The sequence below is a fragment of the Protomyctophum bolini genome (genome assembly GCF_963924005.1).
Source record: "Protomyctophum bolini genome assembly, chromosome: 6".
NCBI lineage: Eukaryota > Metazoa > Chordata > Actinopteri > Myctophiformes > Myctophidae > Protomyctophum > Protomyctophum bolini.
The window spans coordinates 31,577,637-31,597,274 of NC_137867.1; the positions used below are offsets into that span (position 1 = coordinate 31,577,637).

Here is a 19,638-nt window from a genome sequence, read left to right on the forward strand (position 1 = left end):
TTCAAGTTTAATGAGTAGCCTACCTCTCACACTGACAGACCTCATTCAGTAAACATGTCACACACATTGGCAGGCAAGAACTTCCAGGCAGTTTGACAGATATGATAACAACTTAACAAGTACATTTAAATAATACAAAATATAACCAACTAAAACACTTTCATTCATACACACATGCAAACCGTGAGGCCATGCCTATGTTCCCTTAGTCCCACTTCAGCTTATTAAACATGGGATGCGATTTAGGGTTAAGGGAAGGGGTTTTGATTGAATAATTTATTAACATGTTGCAAACAGTCCGACAAGTACAATTTAACAAGCTATGCAAAAAGGACAACACAAAACCCCCTGGGGGCTTGTTTCCATTGTGGTCTTATGTAATCTATTCATCATCAAGACATAATTATGAAGTGTATGTTTTGACAAAACATAGGGGCTGAGGGAACGTAGATACGCTCCCCATACTGTACAGTGTACACATACAAACCCATGCAGAACTCTCAGAAGGATAGACTACACTCTTTACTATCCCTGATCACATAGAAGCCAGAATGACTGTGGATGGTCCGATTAAGGCATGTCTTCCTTGATTTGGAATTTTTTCACTTTTCTTTTACACTTTTGGCTACGAGAACAATTTCACAATATTATGAACACCTACGGCACGTGGGAAAAGTTTTGGAATGAATATATATATATATATATATATATATATATAGCTCGGAGATTAATGGTCTCAGCCTATTGAAGTTATGAGAAAGTTGTACAAAGTTCACATTGCGATTAAAATCAGCTACAGCATAAGTGGAAATGGAACCAACTGCAAGTAGTAGCTTGGTGATGAGGTGAGGGTTTTGAGGGGAGGTATTCTGTCTCTGCCTAAGGTGCAGTACAGCTTTAATTGGGGTTAGTTCAGAGGATAGCTACACAACGTGTTGAGTTCACAACCAGTACTATGTGGATATGCACTCTATTTGTAACTAATCCAGTCTGTCGGAGTGTTGTAGTAACCTCTTGTTGCTGAGGCAGGTATATTATTTATATATCTATATACAGTATATACATAGCTATCCAAATACACATGAAAGAGCCTCCTGAGAAACACAGCTCACTTTTGTAGTGAGCTGTGTTTTGTGGTAAACTTTTGGTTACCTCTCTTGTGTATACAGTATATACCCATGGAATGATTGCATTAACGAAAAACCTGACATACAGCTCTAGAAATGGAAAGACATTCATTCCATGGTACAGATTCTGTGTTGGCTGCAGCCAGTCTGTGTCTTCATTCTGTGTTATAATATTGCAGTCAATTGGATTTTCACTAGATTTTTCTTGCCATGCAGACACACCGTTATGCAAACTGATGTAAAAGTCTACACAACTAAGTGAAAACAGCCACTCTAAAATAATTTCAGCACTGGATTGCGTTAACTCATTGATATCTGAGGTAAATCATACAGATGCAAACTTAGTCAAGTGGAACATAAAACTACTACTAGTCTCCACACACTCACACACTCCCCCCCCCCCAGTTATCCAGCAAACAATCTTAAAGCCTAACAAACATTGTGTCAAACAAAGGTACACACTCAGCTAGGACAAAGTATGTAAAATACTCTTCTATCTAATAGGTTGTTGGTTTAGCATATGATACATATATACAAGAATACATAGAAATATGATAAACTATGACCTCTTCTCGAAATAGGTCATTAGATTGTGCCCTGTACCGAGTGCTGCTCTTGCCCTTGAACGCCTGCGCATCTGCAGGCACAAATTGTAGTATAATCACAATCGCGTGACCGCCGTCTACAGACCCCCACGCCTACATGGACATGGCAAGTATATATTCTGGCATTAAAATTTCAACGGTATCACATCTTCAGAGTCTTTAACCCAGTTTTCTGATTTTTCAAAAATAGTAGACCTACAAGCTCGTAGCGTGCCACTCGGTGGCACGCTATGAGCTTGTAGATCTGCTATTTTTCAATAGCTAAATTATAACTTAATAATGTTTAAAACACCAAAAGGGGTTCCCGCCCAAAATGGGTTAAGGCTGATGAACACGAAATATCATCGAATGAGGAGTACTGGAGCACACAGACAGTTGAAGCCGTTATGATGCAGGTGCAGATTAAGATTTTGATGATAATACATTTCATCTGAGTCAAGACTATGATGAAGATGTAATATCATTGAAACGCTTGTCAGCACCTGCAATAAAAAGGCTTTAACTGCAGCGCTCTTCCTCCTTACTGCTACTTGTTCTGCTCCCGAGACACACTGTGTCCTGTCTGTTATGGCTGAGTCAGAGAGATAAACCTTTCTTTTCAAAGATGCAGATAATCTTTGTTAATATTTCAGCAAAGCCAATGCTGAAAATGCCCTGTCCTGTGCATGAGTGTTGCTGGTCTCCATTGCTGTACCGTTTTAAAGCAGTGAGATATTACACAGTCAGTGGCCCTGGTACAGGGCAACAACTGTCAGGAATGCACATGTGTTATGGTCACTAGTCTGCAGGCGTACTGGCCTCACCCCTCAATGCACACCCATTCTAGACTTACACACTCTCAAAGACATCCTATGACAGGAGAACGGTTACTTTTCTCTGGCTACCACAGATGGGTCTCCCTGATCTCAGAGATTATGTTGTTGGCTTTTTGTAATGCCTGTGAAACAAGAGAGAATGGAGGGAGGGGAAGAGATAAGTGCTGGTTATTAAGAGGGCATCTAAAGGAGCATCTCCTGATGCAGTAAGCCTACTCGGGAAATAAAAGCAGCTGCCATCATTATTACCTCGAGCATCTGGGCGACTTCAGTGCGCTGTTGTGCTGTGTCCTGTGACTCAATAAGCAGATCCTGCAGCAGAGGCTGCTTGTAGAGCTGACCCACCAGCTCACTCTGCAGGCGTTCCTTCACAAAGTTCACCAGGAAGTGCATCACTGTCTTGGGTACACTGTAGAGGTAAGGAACAACAATGGCCATTAAGACATTGAGACGCATAGCACAGAGTTACAGTAGCTACAGTAACTGGCAAATGGTTAGACAATTTGTAGACTTGTTTCAGCTGACCTGTCCTGGATGCTTTGGCGGACGATGAGGAAGTAGCTCTTGATGAGGCGCTGGATGACCTCACAGTCCCTCTGCTCCCTGGTGCTCAGCCTGCGAGATATGGGCACTGCCTTGCAAAGAGGGTGTAAGAAGGCCAATGTCAGGGGTGTGCGATGATTTCACTACTACTAAGTGCTTAAATTCACTGTTAATCCCACTACTCACTGTGTCTAGAAGGTTAATGGCATGGCCTTTGCTGGGACTGCCAAAACCCGCAGCAGCTGGATATTTCTCCTCTGCAGTCTTTTCATTCTTCCAGCGTTTACCTCCATCAAGACACTCTGCCTGACGAAGAGGAGAAAAGAGGAAGTCGGCAAGTCAAAGCAATTTAGCTTGAGTCTGGAAATGAAATAATATATTTCAAAGGGATCACTAACACTTGGTTGTATGAACATTATAGATGGGAACGGAAGCACTGTGGAATGAGATGTGCTCTTTTTAACATATGGGCATGCATCAGTTACCCATTTCCTTACCCGGAAGAAAGCAATAACTACCTGTTGTTGACTGTTGACAGATGCAGAGACCTGCGCTGCGTCAGTAAAGTCTGGATGCTTTGTATTGATGTAAGCAAGCTCTATTGCAACTAAATTGTGGACCTGGGGACAAGTATTGAATAAAACACATTTTAACTCCGTGTCCAAAAGACACATCAAAACCTGAACTACAAAAACAAGACATTAGCTTGAGGACCAAACGTAAAGGGCCAATTTGATGATTTGATTTTAACCCCACTAACGGCAGGGATCTAAGGACTAGACCTACGGCTAAAAATCATTCATCAATTAATTACTTAATACATCTGTGTTTAATCACCATTTCATTGGTAACTGGCAGGCGCTTCCTCAGTAATCCAGTCACCACCTCAACAATAGAGTCGTGAAGCTTTGGGAAACGCAGGAGCTCCTGGTAAAACACAAGCATATATAAATATACAGCATATATGTATGTGGTTTACTGTAATTAGAAATGAAATTAATCAATAATATTGATGTTGATGCTTCTACACAAACCTGCGTGCTGTAAGAAGAGCAGTGTTGGATGATTCGCTGAAGCTCCTCGTGCACCAACTCCACACAGCGCAGACTGGGCTCCTCCAGCCGTTTGATCTGCCTCTTCACCAACAGCTCAAATGAAATCTCTGGCACAAAGAGGGCTGGGCGCGGACCCTGTGGAGCGATAATGCACCAGCTGTACCCCACACACTGGCAAATGTGTTATTTTTATGCAAACATAAAGAATGAGAGCTAGCACTTACTGTGGCATTACGGATGGCAGTCAAGACGTCGAGATCGGTTAAGCCACCCAGGGGGTCGATGGACTGCAGTGTGCGGCCAAAGGTCTCATGGAATATGTAGCATATCCGGGCCCCCCCACAGCTGTGGAAGGACAAGATTCAGCCGATGGTTTAACACAGATCTTTGGGGATGAAATGCTGCGTGTCAACAATGTCAATAAAGCTGAAATTACATGCAGTCAACCAAAAAGAGATAATATTTGCACTCAATATATTTACATGAATTAATTGGCCATGGATAAGATATCCATGGAAATGAGTCTGCCGCGGCACTAAATGCGTTGAAAAAGTAAATGCACTGTATATAGATTTGAACTGAAGATTGAATAATGACTGCACACAGCATTGAAAGGTACTGTTGTGACTCACAGCTCTGAGGTCTGGATGTATCTGGCTGTTCCCTCTATGGTGTGGCAGTAATCACTGGCAAACTTAGTGACAATTTGAAGCAGGGTAGCGCTGTGGTCCTCGACAGGCTGCCCATAGCCATTCAGCTGGGCCTGGTACTGAGAAGTCAGCATGGTCACACGGGTCTTCAGCTCTGGCAGGCAGTCACGAATGTGGTGCATGAGCAGCCTGCTGAGCGTTTTGGCCATATAGCGTGAACCGCAGCGGGAGGCCAGAGAGGGATAGTGACGCTGCAGAAAAGCTTGCTCATCCCTTGATGAGTCCTCCAGGCTCTTCTGGGTGTTGATGTCATGCTGACTCCTGGTGAGATTACCAGGAGAGGGAAACAGAGAAGCGTGAAAAAGAGAGCAACTGAGATAAGGCAGTCCACCTAGGAGCACAGCAGGTGTAATTGGGGTATATTTATTGAGATAGCTCCAGCATGGCACAGAATTCTAATGCACCTTTAGGGCCAGTTAAGAGATGCTCTATTTCAGAAAGTATGGTACGTTGTGTAGGAGGAAACAGATGAGATGTTGACCCTCCTCCCCCTCATGCACACAGTTTTCCACTGTGCTACTATAGTGTTTGAATTGATGCGTCAATTGAATTAGATGTCAAGCTCTTAGAACTACTTTGAAAATAGTGTGAAAGTTGTGTGGTTTTCAGCAATTTCACCTTACTGAAAGAAATGAATAAACTGATCGAGTGTATGATAATTGCCCTGAGCACCACTGCAAAAAACAGAACACATTCAATTTGTCTGAAAAGCATGCCAAAAAACTGCAGGGAAAAGATTAAGATTCACTACATCACACATTGTGAAACTGGTGTACCATTATTACAACACAAACTGTGGCTGGGGTCACTCAATGTGAAAATAACAGGTGTGGGGAAAAAAAGAAATGCAAGAACAGTAGGCAAAAATAAGCACAAATAAATAGACAAGCAAGCAAACAAATCCGCCAGGCTGACAATGTTTTCGCCCATGTCCGTCCAACCACGTGTGTGTGTGTGTGTGTGTGTGGGTTCCATCCTGGAGGCCAATCTTTCCGGTGATAAAATGGCCACCAACGTAATCAAAAAAGTCAATCAAAGAACAAGATTCCTTTACAGGATCTCCTCACTGGTCAACAAAAACACCTTGAAGACCTTAACAGGAGCCCTCGTACAAGGTTTCTTTGACTATCCACCTCTTGGTTAACCTGACGCTGCCAGATGAGGGCGGTATTGCGGAAACATATTCCCCAACACAACACTCATCTGGGATCTCTGACGGAGTTGAGCCCTGAGTCAGATCTGCTTCGTACCGAACCAATCAGCGTGAGCTAAAGGCGGGATGCGGATGTGACGGTATATAGACACGTCGATATGATTGGTTGTGTTTGCACGCCCACACGGTGATAGACAGACGCTCCCATCCAATCATCTATCATGTATCTTGAAAAAAAGGAACAGCCCCGTCATCGAATTTGCTTCCGCGATCCCAGATCCAAATAAGCTGTGAAACAAATTTGTGTAGCAAGCTTTTTGGATCTGGCAGCGTCAGGTTACCTCTTGGTACCACAGCACCTCAAAGGCCCTTAAAACAAGGCTCCAGACCTCCCAAAACAAACTGGTCAGGCTCCTACTTGGCCTCACCCCCCGAACGCACCTCACCCCTGCCCACTTTGACAGGCTGGGATGGCTTAGGGTTGACGACAGAGTACAGCATCTTGCAATGGGTCTGGTCCACAAGATTCGATACACCACTAAGATACCCATGTACCTGTCTCGCTCCTATGCCACCAAAATGTGGAACGCCCTACCAACAGTCATTAAGACATGTGAATCCCTTGACTCCTTCAAAACCGCTCTCAAAGGGCACCTACGGATGGCTGCAATTCGAAACTGGCCTCTGTAAAATCTGAATGCCCCCCCCCCTTTCCCCTCACTGTATATGTATCTTTTCCCTTTTTGCTTCCTATATGATGAATTCCTGTTCTGTTCTTTAACTACATAGAAGTGTCTATTTGTATGTCTCTAAATGTTTTGATGAATTGAACAATGTGGACCCTGTTGTAAACAAGTGTAATGCTTAATTGGGTCGTCCACTCACAGTTAACAGTCTCTGTATTGAGTTTGTGCTTGAAATTGTACTGTAATTCTACAAACTGTTAATAAATATTTCAATCAATCAAGTGTGTGTGTGTGCACAAGCACGCATTCCCTGGAGGCTTTCTTTCACATGGGACTGTTCTAGCACCACCAGGAGGACGATTTTTGGAAAGAAAACTGATTTTTCATATTACATCCTGATTGACCCATTTTGTTAGCTTGGCTCTAGCCCCTAAATCAACCCAGGGACTGTATGCTGGCGATTCAGGTGGTCTGGTCTGGTGAGTGACACTGTCAAATTTTGTCCAAACATCGCACCAATCGGTACACGTTACACATTATCTCTATAGTCATGTGAACAAGACGGGTGTGTCAGATTTTTCATGTTCCATCCTCATTGGCTAAGATTGGCTTTCAAAGATAGCAGGAGTAGGGTAGGCCCTGGGTAGGCAACCCGGCCTGGCGGAGACCTGTACACGTTTCTAGTTTATTCTGCAGCCGTAACGACAAATGACAGCAACCAGCAAAACATGCTCATTATAACTGCAGAATGAACCAAACCAAGCTCATTCTTTCCAGCTCTTACATTCAAAACAAACCTGTTAACTACACCGATAATCCCAAGTCTAACGGGGATGACCCGACCCAGAAGAACCTCTAGAGCGTCCGTTCCGGCATCCATCAGGTCCAGCTTAGTGACCACCAGCAGTGTCCTGCGGCCTGAGAAAGACACAGACACAGTATGTGATCATCTCCAGAACTGGACAAACACATTAGATTGTTCTGATAAACAAGTATATCAATGTCATGCCAGACAAACAACACCAGCTTGGAGGCATTTGTAGGCTGTAGGGTGCCTTGGCTCTTAGCAGTGTTGGGGGAGTAGATGAAAGAGGAAGGTGGGCCAATATACTGTACATAATGGCTTACCATCTTGGTCAACCTCACGAGCCAGTTTGAGTGCGTCAGAAGTGGCCAAGTCAGAGTTGGCAGGTGACACGGCGAGAATGAGAGAATTGGGATTAGAGATGAAGGACATGATCATCTCTTGTACTTGAGTTTCAATATCTTCTGGCTGGTCCCCAACTGGAACCTACAGTGACAAAGATTCACATTAGCATTACAAACTTACATTCATGTCAATAATTGGTTGTGTAAACGATGAGTGAGATTCTTTGACAATGCCATCTCATTTGGCAATTTTACATTAAATTTTAACACAAACACAATTAGCAACATTGGCTCACCTTAGTGATCCCAGGTAAATCAACAAGTGTTAGATTCAGGACTTTGGGAGAGAAAATCTTCAAATAAATAGGCTCTGGACTGATTCCCTGGAAGGTATAAAAAAAGGGCAAAGATATGAATCTTAAAATATAACTTGACAGGAACTGAGAAAAACAAGCTGGCCAGGTAGCATTAACACTTAACACTGACCTTTTTGTCACCTGAACAGCGCTCAGTCTCTGCTTCAATTTCCTTACGGATTTCCAGAAAGTCTGTGAAGATCTTTCAAACAGAAAAATGCATGAATGACTCCTGAACTAAGAGCTTCACACAAGACACAGTTAATGAATGTCATTGAAATTGACAAACCTACCTGGTTCTTGCAGTGCAGGAATGTACCCCATTCATCAGCCTTTATGCCTGCGGAAATGGAATAAGTATGAATGATTTTTGTGAAGAGATATATGGAAATGGCAAACATTATGGGTTAGGTTTAGGGGGATAAAGAAAGTAAAATGAAAAAGAACATTCTTTGAATAATTTAAGACAGATCTCGTCTCAAATCTCGTCAGTGAATTTAAACATGGCGACATTGCACAATGTCGCCATGTCATATTATATCAACTGAGGTAATTAGACAAAGTAAAAGCTGATTATCTACTTGTAAACAGAGACCTGGGTAGCTGTGTTGGGTGTTTTGCGTTACCCCACTTCCTGAAAAGTGGAAGAGGAAGACAGAATGTTAGTATAGAAAGTATCCTGGCAGAGTGCAGTAGCATCCAGTTCAAGCAGTAAGATGACATGCATGAGTAACCAGGGTGACTGCATGTTTCAGTAAGTTAAATTGAAGTCATTTAATACCAGTGGCTAGAATTAGACATATACGTAAGACCCACCAATTTCACCAGTGAAAATAAATGAAAAACCTTGCCATCAGGTGGATTTCAAACTAGGGATTCAGGGTATCAAGAATAATATTTCTAGAGCTCAGACTACATTTAAGACTCTACATTGAACTCCATAGAAGCCTTCGATGTCTGGAAATTATCAAATGATTCAGGACATGCAGGCACCCCGAGTTAGAATTTTAGAAAACATGCTCAAGTGTCATGCATAACTCAAGCAAAGCAAAGCCAGTTCAAATTGTATAGTGCATTTCAACAAGGAAAATTCAATGTGCAAATGAAACAAGCATTAATACATTAAGAAGCTCATAGTCAGTCATGCATTTAAAGCTCTTTAATAATGCAGCGAGAGAGAGGTGGTTTGTCTCTTCTAAATTTTAAACACTATAGTGGGCCTACAGTATACGCTCTTAGACCCTTATTAACCTGGCTTCAGAAAATAAAGAAAGAAAGTTACTATGTTTACCCAGGGTAACTGGACTAAGCTCAAGAACTTGTTTACAGCCAGGCCCTGCTCATAGAACATTTCATGGTAGGGGTTCAATGCCTTGTTCAAGGGCACTTCAGCGGTGGTAATTTTAACGTGCCGGTCCGGGGATACGAACTAGCGACCTTCCGCAAACCGTTCGGCCACCGCTGCCCAGAATGAGGCACCAGTGTCATGGCGGGCTCTGAAACAAAGGCTAGTGCATTCGTATTCCCTCAAAGATCTTCTATATTCTAATTTGCCCTTTACTCGGTACAGTTCCAACTTCCAAGTTCAGTCCCTTTGTTTCACAATTGCTTGCCATCCATGTATGGAGAGTGGCAGAGAAACAAAATACTGTATGTGGCTGTCCCTTTTCATGGAACCCATAATGCCCAATTCTTTCTAAAAAAAAAGATTGGTGGCGAGTTAGTTAGACCCTTGGCGGTTTGCTTATAAAAAAGATCAGGAGTCCTGATCTTTTTATAAGAAAACCACCAAGGGTCTAACTCTAAGGAGCACTGGTGATACAGTTAGTAGTGTCACCCACTACCATGTGGCTCCGAGGGAGTCTATCTATGAGAAAGTCTGTTTGTGTGTCTCCAGAGCCAATATCCCAAATGGCTGGACCGATCAGTGCCACATTTCTTGTTCAGTTTGCAAAGATTTTTTATTTTTTTGAAATAAGTAACTTAAAAATGTATTTTATAATGGAAGTCAACAGGGGCTGTGGGAGTCATACATAATAACCAATACATGACTGACATCATATGGTGGCCACATCAAGTCTGAGATTCACATTGGAGCCACTGTTCCGATGTGGACAACTTTAAAACAGGCTTAGTGTAGATTCTGGAAAATATAAGAGGTAAAGGTATATATTTTTTGTTTACCTGTGGTGGAGGATACTTAATGAATTAATTGCTTCCATGGTTATCCATTGATGCTGGTTATTGTACATACAATTCTTGAGAAATAATAGAGAGAGACACCTGGAGGACACTAAGGCATATGCAGCTTTCTTTTTCATTGATTTTAGTCCAGCTCTTAATGCGCTTTAGACTCATGTTACAAACTGCAACAGAGGATTGAAATTAAAGCAAAACACCCCAAAATTACATTATGAAATTCTCAGATGTCACTGTCTGCGATTCTGAGCATATTACATAGTCAAATCCTGAGTGTTTCAATAAAAGAACGTAAACCGAAAAATCTAAACCAAGGATTTTGCTGTGTAGAATAGATCAACATGATACATCACTTTACCAATTTGAAATTGAACAGTGCGTGGATTGGTGTGATGCTCACCAATCACACCAATGTGAAGTGTGAATGTGAAGAAAACTGCCAAGATGATATTCAATCTAAAGTCAACTGGTGATTGATAGTCCAGCAATAATTCACAATGTACACATAAATCTGGTCCCTTCATATTGGTGTCCACACTGACAGCTCACACATATTGCATGCAATATGGTACCACTTAAAAACGGTAAACAAAAATAATGCATTAACTAGAAAGGTGTGGTTACACTAACATGAGTCGCGAGGAATCCACTGGGAACTGAATTCTGTCTTAGTTATAATTATATATTGTGATGTCGTGACTCGTGAAGCATGACAACAGTAACAACAGTGTGTGAAGCACGACCAAAAGCTTAACTTTTCTGTGCAAAAGTTAACAAAAAGCAGGTGCACTTTGCTGGCAAAACAAGAAATACGAAAACGAAAGATAGTGCATTGCCTACAGCAACCACACTAATTAATGGATCCATCCTCCAGGTAGCTCAGATGGGAGAGCTCTCACCTTTAAATCACAGGGTTCTGAGTTTGATCCTGGGCATCACTAATTGGGCGTATGAGTAGTAGCACAGCTTGGGTAACTACAGTAAGCCATTAGCTGATGTGGTGTTCCACCTCATCAAACCATCTCTCAGGGGTCTAGCGGCTCTAGCACACTGTTGCTCGGCTGATACAGCCAATCAGCCACTCCTTACTTACTCCTTATTTACTACTAATATCTTACTCCCTCAAGATATTAAATAGAAGCAAACAGTGATACTAATTTAGTCTGTTACCGGTTTAGTCTGTTTCGGAATTGGCATCCTGGATGCCAATTCCGAAACTCTGCCCTACATTTTCCAGAACGTTATAGCGCCACCATGAGGCCGATTTTTGCCAAACACTTTTATTTTATTACTCCTACATATTTTATCCATACATCACGCAAATCTGTACACAGTATCTCTATAGTCATGTGAGCAACACATCTATCTGTCCGATTTTCCATATTCCAAAATGCCTCAAATTATGAACGTAACATGCGATTTACGTGAACTTTTTTCACATGAGCCTCATGGTGGCACTATAAAAGGCTGATTCGTATTTTTACCTAGAACACTGCACCGATCTGTGATTTGCACGCACACTCCCTGGAAGCCAAGGCAAAACCTTTGACTGGCATCAGGAGGCCGACTTTTGTAAACGAGTAAGACGCGCAAACGTGGGAAGCGAACGCAGCTCGTACATATTTGGGTTTTGGACGTATAGCTGCTTTGGGGACTCCTTGTGCCCCTTTTGTGCCCATATATGGAGCTGAGTGGACCTGGCCCCTTTTGTGCCCATATATGGAGCTGAGTGGACCTGGCCCCTTTTGTGCCCATATATGGAGCTGAGTGATTGCTGATGCAACACACTCCATATTTGGATAGCGGGACAGACACACGGACAGACAGACAGACGCACGCACAGACATGATCTGCTAGGTCTCATAGTAAGTGCTCATTGCGTTCGCAAACACATTTTAAAATGACTCCTACAGATTTTATCCAAAAAGCATGTAAATCGGTACGCAGTATCTCTATAGTCATGTTATCAAGACGGATCTGTCCCATATTTCATATTCCATCCTAATTAGAAATTCACATTGGCCTATTATAGTCGCAACAATCTGTTTTAATTATCTCTTGTCTTATTATACAACATTATTGTATTTTTATTTATTTTTCATTATTATCTATTCAGCTCTCTGTATCTGTTCATCTTTTGCTCCATTCCACCCTTTATTTTATTTACAGTTAAGATCGTAAAGGTTCTATGGCAAAATCATCTTGCACCACATCCTCTTCATAAACTGTTGCACAATACTAGAAGCACAAGTCCTGGTTTCCAGACTGGAAGATGTTGACAGGGGTGGCCCAAGTGGGGCACCAACCTATGCAAGGGTGGAATGAAGAATTAAGGGCACGCCACGTGCACACAGACCTAGATACATACACACACATGTGTGAATTATGACCAATTCATCAGCTTCAACTTTATAGTGTTACAGTTCTAGTTTTGTCTGATCATTTTTCTATTTCATCATTTCCAATTTCACCTGTTTTTCATGTACCGGTACTTGTATGATTTCTCACTATGTTACTGAACAAACACTATACTAGCAATGATTACTATCAGAATATAGCCAAGTGCTATTATCTGGGCTTATAGCAGTGGAAAAATGCATTGCTACTACGCACTGGAAGCCACCCACTCCCACTTCTTTCGGTTGTGGTGGATGCTAACATCTAGATACTGTGTGTAGTGTACACACACTCTGTGAAACTTAAAAGCCTTTTAGATTGATCCTCTATCAAGGTTAGTAGCTTAGACCTCAGGGGGAATGGGTGGCCAAGAGGCAAGGACTATTATGATTTTCTTTCTTGCTGTTTTTTCTACCCTTTCCATTTCATATATTGACTAAACATTTTGATAACTGTTAAGCGACTATGTGAGAAAATAATCTTAAAGTCGCTGAGAGGCGATGGGATGGGCCAGGTTGTCAGACGTGCTCTGCTCCACAAACAAAAGGAATTCACTGGGTCCAAAGCAATGCGTTTAAGGGGTAAGCAAAGTAAATAACTCAAAGGGTGCTCAAACATAAGGCAAAGTAACCACAGCGATCAACGTAAATAAAATAAAGCAAAATAAAGCGGTATAAAGCGGTCAACAAAAGTGCGGCTTCCCACACACCCCCTCTCTCTAACTGTGTGTGAAGCAGGTGAACTAGGTGAGGTATTGAATGAATCAGGTCCGCCCCTATGCCCGTCAATCATCCACATTAATCACCAGTGACAGCCCACTCATTTCATAGACCAAAGATAATAAGCCAATTCATGGCTCCTACAATAAAAACAACAAAGAGTATACCATTTTCCATTTGCTTTCGGTCCTGCAGAGGGGGCACATTGACCAGCTGCAACACAAGCGGTCGTCTTGTGACTATGCCTGTTCCCCTTGGCAAGAAATCCCGTCCTGCAAGGCTCTCCAACACTGAGCTTTTCCCACTGCTCTGTTAGTAGACAGAGATACAGAGAACACGTTTCAGAACAAGATTTGACATGTTTGAAATGAAGCACACTCATGTGAATAACTGATGTAATGTCCACAACTGTAAACAAAACATTACATACCATACCGGTATTTGAAAACACAAATAATATGCCCTATACTGGCCACCATAAAATAAAAGTCTGAGTTCCCCCCCTCCACCGCTTTTTCCCCATATTGTAGGCTACATGTTTTTTTCTACTTTCTTTATATGATGATTTCCTGTTTTTTCATATAAGTGTATATTTGTACGTCTTTAAATGTTCTGATGAATTGAAAATGGTGGACCCAGTTGTAGACAAGTCTTAGTGCTTTATCATGGTTTCATCCACAAAGTAGCAGTTTTTGTATTGACCAGTGCTTTCGTTTGAAATGTACCCATTATACATACTGTGAAACAGTTTTCAATCAAAATCACTCTGTGTGTGTGTGTGTGTGTGTGAGTGAGAGTGAGGGAGAGTTTCATCCTGAAGAGGGTAAGAGATCACTCCCATTTGGATAGAAATTATTAATTGTCTGGATAACTTGGGATTTATTTTCATTGAGGAAGCCTTGTTCCAATAAAGAAGTACTTTTTACCTATTTAAACTTGAAAATGGGTCAAAAATGACCAGCACAATGGAAGGGTTAAATATCAAAAAATACACATTGCATTATATTTAATTCTGTCAGACTGACCTGTGATCCAACCACAACTATTTGGGGGAGCTGAATGACGTCCGCCCCCACGGTAAGGACAACCTCCTGAAGACGATTGATGATGGGAATTAGAGTCTCCATTCTTCTAGTAAAATGTTGTGCAGACTTGACAACTTAGCATGAGAGAGGGAGAGAGCAAGTTCTCAGACAAACACGATAAGAATTAAATAATAAACTATTTGCAACGGGGTGCATGTGCATCGCAAATAGTATTTTATGGAACATAACACAAATGAGAAAAAGGTAATAAATAATCCGATTCCTAACCCACTGATCTGTTGAAATAATTCGATTTAAATGTGGTTCATGCACTGGGAAGACGGAGCACGAGTAATCTAATACGAATATGTAGTGGTCCACTGGTCCTGATGTGAGATAGTGTGTAGCCAGTCGTTACACCATGTCAAGGCAGGAGTCGAAACATTGCATCCTGCAACTTTACAAGCTCTGGGACTGTAGCACAAACCAAACATCACATACTGATCCTTATAATCTCCTTGCCGATGTATAAAGTCTACAGAGGATGCAACAATTAAATCGCAGCAGAGGAAACGATTTTTTTTAAATTGAGTGAACGATGCTAACGAGTAGCTAACACTAGCTTAGCTCTAGGGTGGCCAACAGTCGCCGTTCGGCCTTACCGGTATAACATTTAGATTTTCTTTACACCCAACAGGTCCGTCACTTCATGCTTTTACTAAATCAAGCCGGTTCCAAGCCTTTCATATGCTACCCGATTAATTTATCAAAATTCAGCAACAAGGAATATCAACACCAATATTGTTTACGGTGTCATTGAGAAGTAGCCAGTAGGTGGGGCTCACATTTTCTATCAACGTGATTGGTTATAAAATATGAATCATCACGAGCTCACTCTTGATTGGCGAAAACCTTCATCAGTCAATGTGTTAACCCCGCCCTCTACTGGTCCCTCCACACCCTAGAAACCAATTAAAATACCCATCTATATCTTAAAATTACTTTAATTTACAAGAAAACACATTTAACTTGTAAACATGGTCATGAAATACACAAAACATTGCAGTTTTTTTTTTTTATTGTTTTTAATGGTTTATATAAACACAGTATTTACAAATCATACAATGATTACCAGTTAGATACTGAATAAAAACAGGCTTTACCTTCTGACAGTTAACAGAAAACACGCAGCCATCATCCAACACAAACATAACTAATAAATATCCTCCAGCAGAAGTTAGTGTCTCCTTGGAGTTTGAGCAGCCAGAAATCAAGGGGAAGCCAACAGCCAAACAGGAGTCCTTTGTATTCAAATTGGATTTGATCCTCAAATCTAAATGTCATTATTTAACAGCAATGGCAGGACAAAAACAACAACAAAAACAAAGAGGCCAGGTTTTCTTATCCAAGCCCTATTTGTGATATAATCAGCGGACCGGCATATCCGCAACGAGTCATTAAACGTACACCGGATCTGGGCCCTCTGCAAGAAGATAAGGTACGTCTTCTCTGTGCCTCTGAACACCCCTCCACCAATTTTAAGACCAGAGTTCTCTGTTGCAGGCCGTCAATCCATGTATGAGCTGTCCATGCCATCACTGTCTGGATGAAGTAGTCGTCCTGCCAGGCGCTCAATATCATCAAGACTGAGTTGTCTAAGTGAACGTTCATAATCCTTGAGGAACAGTAAGCAGACATCAGTCAAGACAGTCAGTACTTTGAAAATGTGAGGTGTGTGACTGGGAAATATAGATGACAATAATTCTATAAGTCTATTTTTGGAAACCTAAACTCAATTTCAATATTTTGTTGCAATGAAGCACAACAAGAATGCAGTGTTCATCGATTACCTTGATGAGTTGCTCCTGAACTTTGGCTGCATCTGAAGGACTAAAATGTTTGGCAAGGATGGTAGAGAGAGTCTGCCACACTCCTCCTTGTGGGATGCTGCTACTGCTGCTTGCCATCCCTGTAGCTCCAGTCCTCTCCCCCGCTGGACGGACCACCAAGTTCAACTTGGCCTCCGGTCCGATAGAGTAGTCACTCAATTTGTGTTCATCTGAAAGTACAAAGACTAAACTTGTAACACATAAGGAGCATGTGCTAATTGGCTCAAATGAGCAACGTTCTCAGATGGGTGTGAAACCACAGTTCCACTGGAAATCTACCTGCAAGTGCTTTGCCTTTATAAAGCAATCGCTGCTGATTTGCAGGTATGTTGAGACGTTCCGAGACTAGTTCTTTGACTGTTGAGACTTTCTCATCTTCAGTTACCTGAAAGATGAAAAACACTGAGCAGTGAAAAAAACTATTTTGGGCAATCATGTAAAAATCACAGTTCAGTTCATCATTATTCAATTGGCCAGTCAACGACACCAACATGCTTCACATTTGCTTCCTTCCCATATGCTTGAGATCAAATTAAATGTTAATCAAACACTATAGATGTTTGTCAGCAGTGCAGCACTACCAGTATTCATCATTAGTGTTGATTTTTTCCCCCTCCTGCCCTGTCAAATGTACTGCCATTCATTGTCCTGTCAAATCTGGCTTGCAGCTCCACATTTCTGTAAAGTACATACGTACGTACATTCAGAGGCCCTAGCGAAACCGGATAAACCGGATATTAAAATATGACTCGCAAATGTGCTCAATATTAACAATTAACGAATATAGCTTCAAGTAGGCTAAAGGTGGAAAGTATACAGTACACTAATGCAACTCCACTGATCGTGTACCAGGCACTGCAAATGTTAAGTAGCAATGGCCATGATGTATTTTCAGGAATATAATAATTATTGATTTTAAATAAGGTTCAGTAGTCCAATTTGCAAGATGGAACTTGCAAATAAGATAGACCTCATTCATGTATAATCATTACACAAACTATGCCAGGATGAGGCATTTTAATTGTTGCCATTGGCAACTATTCAGATGCCTCAATCCCACACTGTTTAAAATAAAATGACAGTTATATTGATGTGTAGAGTCACAGCCCAAGTGATATGAATATTTTTGGTGCATAAGTGATTGAGATCAGATTAGTAAAAATGAGCAATGACGGATGCCTTATTGCTGCTGGTGGTACTACCGGTATGTAACTTTTTTGTGAATAGTGGATACAATGTTATTTTGTACAATCTGTATGGTAGTGTATGCTAATACAGAATATAACATTGTGGTGGTTGGTTGTATTTGATCTCCCTGCTCTTCTAGTCTGACATTTAGATCATTGTTAATTTTGTTGACTAAAACTAAAAAGACTAATGTTTTGATATTTAATCGACTAAGGGCCGATTCATACTCCTATTTTAGAGCCGAATAAAAGTCGGTTCGGCTCTGTAGAGCCTACAATGTGACGTCATTTGAGCTTTGGGGGGGCGGGTACCGTCCTAAAGTCGCCTCTTCGGTGCTACTGAAAGTTTCTGACGAGCCGAAATCATTTCGGCACTACAGCGGTAAAATAGGAGTTTGAATCGGCCCTAAGAGTAGACTAAACAATTTCAGAAGACTAAATCGGACTAAGACTAAATGGTGTGATAGTCAAAATACTAAAAAAACACTTATTTAGATGTGGTTCCTAAGTGGTATTGCCTTAAGGTGAAAATTACATTTCTCTTAAATCACACCCGTGTGAAGTGAGTGGTGCAACTCTGTGTGTACCTGGAAGTTTCAGACCCAGGAATGCGCCCCGGGTACCGGACCCCAGGGGGTCCCTCTACTGTACTGTCACTGTACTGTTACACCCGAAATCATCATATATACAGTTAATGTGTGTGTGTGTGTGTGTGTGTGTGTGTGTGTGTGTGTGTGTGTGCAATAGTGACACTTGGTTGTGAAAACAAACCAAACGCTATTGTCGTGCTCGGACAGACCCAGCCAGGGTCAGACACACATAGCTTCTTAAAGTGGTTGCACCACTTAAAAAAGTCAAATAAGTTTAGGGATATATGGCGAATATAGGGCCCTTATTATGCATAGTACTCTCCAAACATTTGACTTCTCCAGACATCTCCCCCATGGTGGAGTGAAGTGACAGGGGGTCTGTACTGTCACACCCAAAATCATCAGTTAGTGTGTGTGTGTGTGTGTGTGTGTGTGTGTGTGTGTGTATACACACACACACACACACATGGTGGTGAAAACCAACCAAACGCTATGTTCGTGCTCGGACAGACAGACCAGCCAGGGACACACACAGCTGTCTATAGGAGTTGCACCACTCAAAAATGTCAGCAACTGCCCAGATGAAAATCCTTACTTCTGTTTTGAAACAAATAAATGTCACACATTTTAATCACTACTCTACAGTGCAATGTCTAACGCTTCTTTTAGGCACAGTGGTGTTTCTGTTGAGGGTATGGCAAACGGGGTGGCAAGGAAAAGGCCCAATATCCAGTGTGTATACAAAATGTTCAATTAAGATCGTTTCACACCAGCACTGTAGTTACAAATGAACAGGGGGTGCCCTGGATGGTCGCAATAATAATGTGTGTAATGTTTTTTATCCCAAGGCAAGTCAATTGTACTAGCTCAAGTTTTTTAAGTTGTGGAATTAAGTATACCAACTCCATAAAGAAGCAGTATTAGAGGAAAGAGATGAGGCCATGCAAGACCCATAAGTTACAGTGCATCAAGTTGTCCGAACTAAATCTTCGGACAAAATGCATAGTTTATACTGTTCCCTAAAGAAGGAAGCCTTCGTTTACTTGGACGAAGCAATACACGAGCCTTTATCAGCAGAGCTGGTTGGTAGAACAAACAAAAACGCTAACGTTACCGCTAAGCTAACAAGCTAAGTGGCTAGGTACCCCCGGTGCTCACCTGTACATTGCATTCTTTTCCTTGAAGCGGTTTTACAGTTAGAATCATTTTGTCGATTCGCTAAGTGCGAGACAACTACTCCACGTTACGTTTTAAGTCTTGAGAGAGAAAGCCACACCAAAAGAGTTTACTGCTTCACAACAACCTCACAGATCCTCGTCAACGATCCATCTTCTTCTAAGGCAATGGGCATCGGTTTATTCTCACTCAGTCGGCGTTGCCAACAGCGTAACCCACAGGTGGGAGTGCGACATTGCATTTCTTATTTACATTTT

The 19,638-nt window shown here is 41.7% G+C and overlaps 2 protein-coding genes across 3 annotated transcripts; both read right to left on the reverse strand.

Moving 5' to 3' along the window:
• LOC308317439 (dynamin-1-like protein) lies at positions 1 to 15,360 on the reverse strand. 2 transcript variants are annotated; one of them, XM_080766435.1, is made up of 17 exons: positions 15,202 to 15,360; positions 14,540 to 14,673; positions 13,682 to 13,823; positions 8,493 to 8,539; positions 8,330 to 8,401; positions 8,140 to 8,226; positions 7,823 to 7,985; positions 7,492 to 7,612; positions 4,778 to 5,116; positions 4,370 to 4,490; positions 4,125 to 4,280; positions 3,928 to 4,017; positions 3,609 to 3,710; positions 3,277 to 3,396; positions 3,073 to 3,182; positions 2,797 to 2,956; positions 1 to 2,669 (listed from the first exon to the last, which is right to left on the reverse strand). In XM_080766435.1, the coding sequence occupies exons 2-17, from the start codon at positions 14,639 to 14,641 to the stop codon at positions 2,613 to 2,615; spliced, it is 1,989 nt and encodes a 662-aa protein (XP_080622561.1). In that variant the 5' UTR covers positions 14,642 to 14,673; positions 15,202 to 15,360; the 3' UTR covers positions 1 to 2,612. The 2 variants fall into 2 exon arrangements, 1 of the variants encoding a protein (XP_080622561.1); XR_013964258.1 differs by lacking the exon at positions 1 to 2,669 and having other exon boundaries at positions 2,927 to 2,956; positions 3,277 to 3,392.
• A 264-nt stretch (positions 15,361 to 15,624) lies between these two features.
• Positions 15,625 to 19,544, reverse strand: ubl4a (ubiquitin like 4A). Its single transcript, XM_080766089.1, has 4 exons — positions 19,364 to 19,544; positions 16,708 to 16,813; positions 16,390 to 16,598; positions 15,625 to 16,214 (listed from the first exon to the last, which is right to left on the reverse strand). Exons 1-4 carry the CDS (start codon positions 19,409 to 19,411, stop codon positions 16,107 to 16,109), a joined length of 471 nt encoding a protein of 156 aa, XP_080622215.1. The 5' UTR covers positions 19,412 to 19,544; the 3' UTR covers positions 15,625 to 16,106.
• Between the last annotated feature and the right edge of the window lie 94 nt (positions 19,545 to 19,638).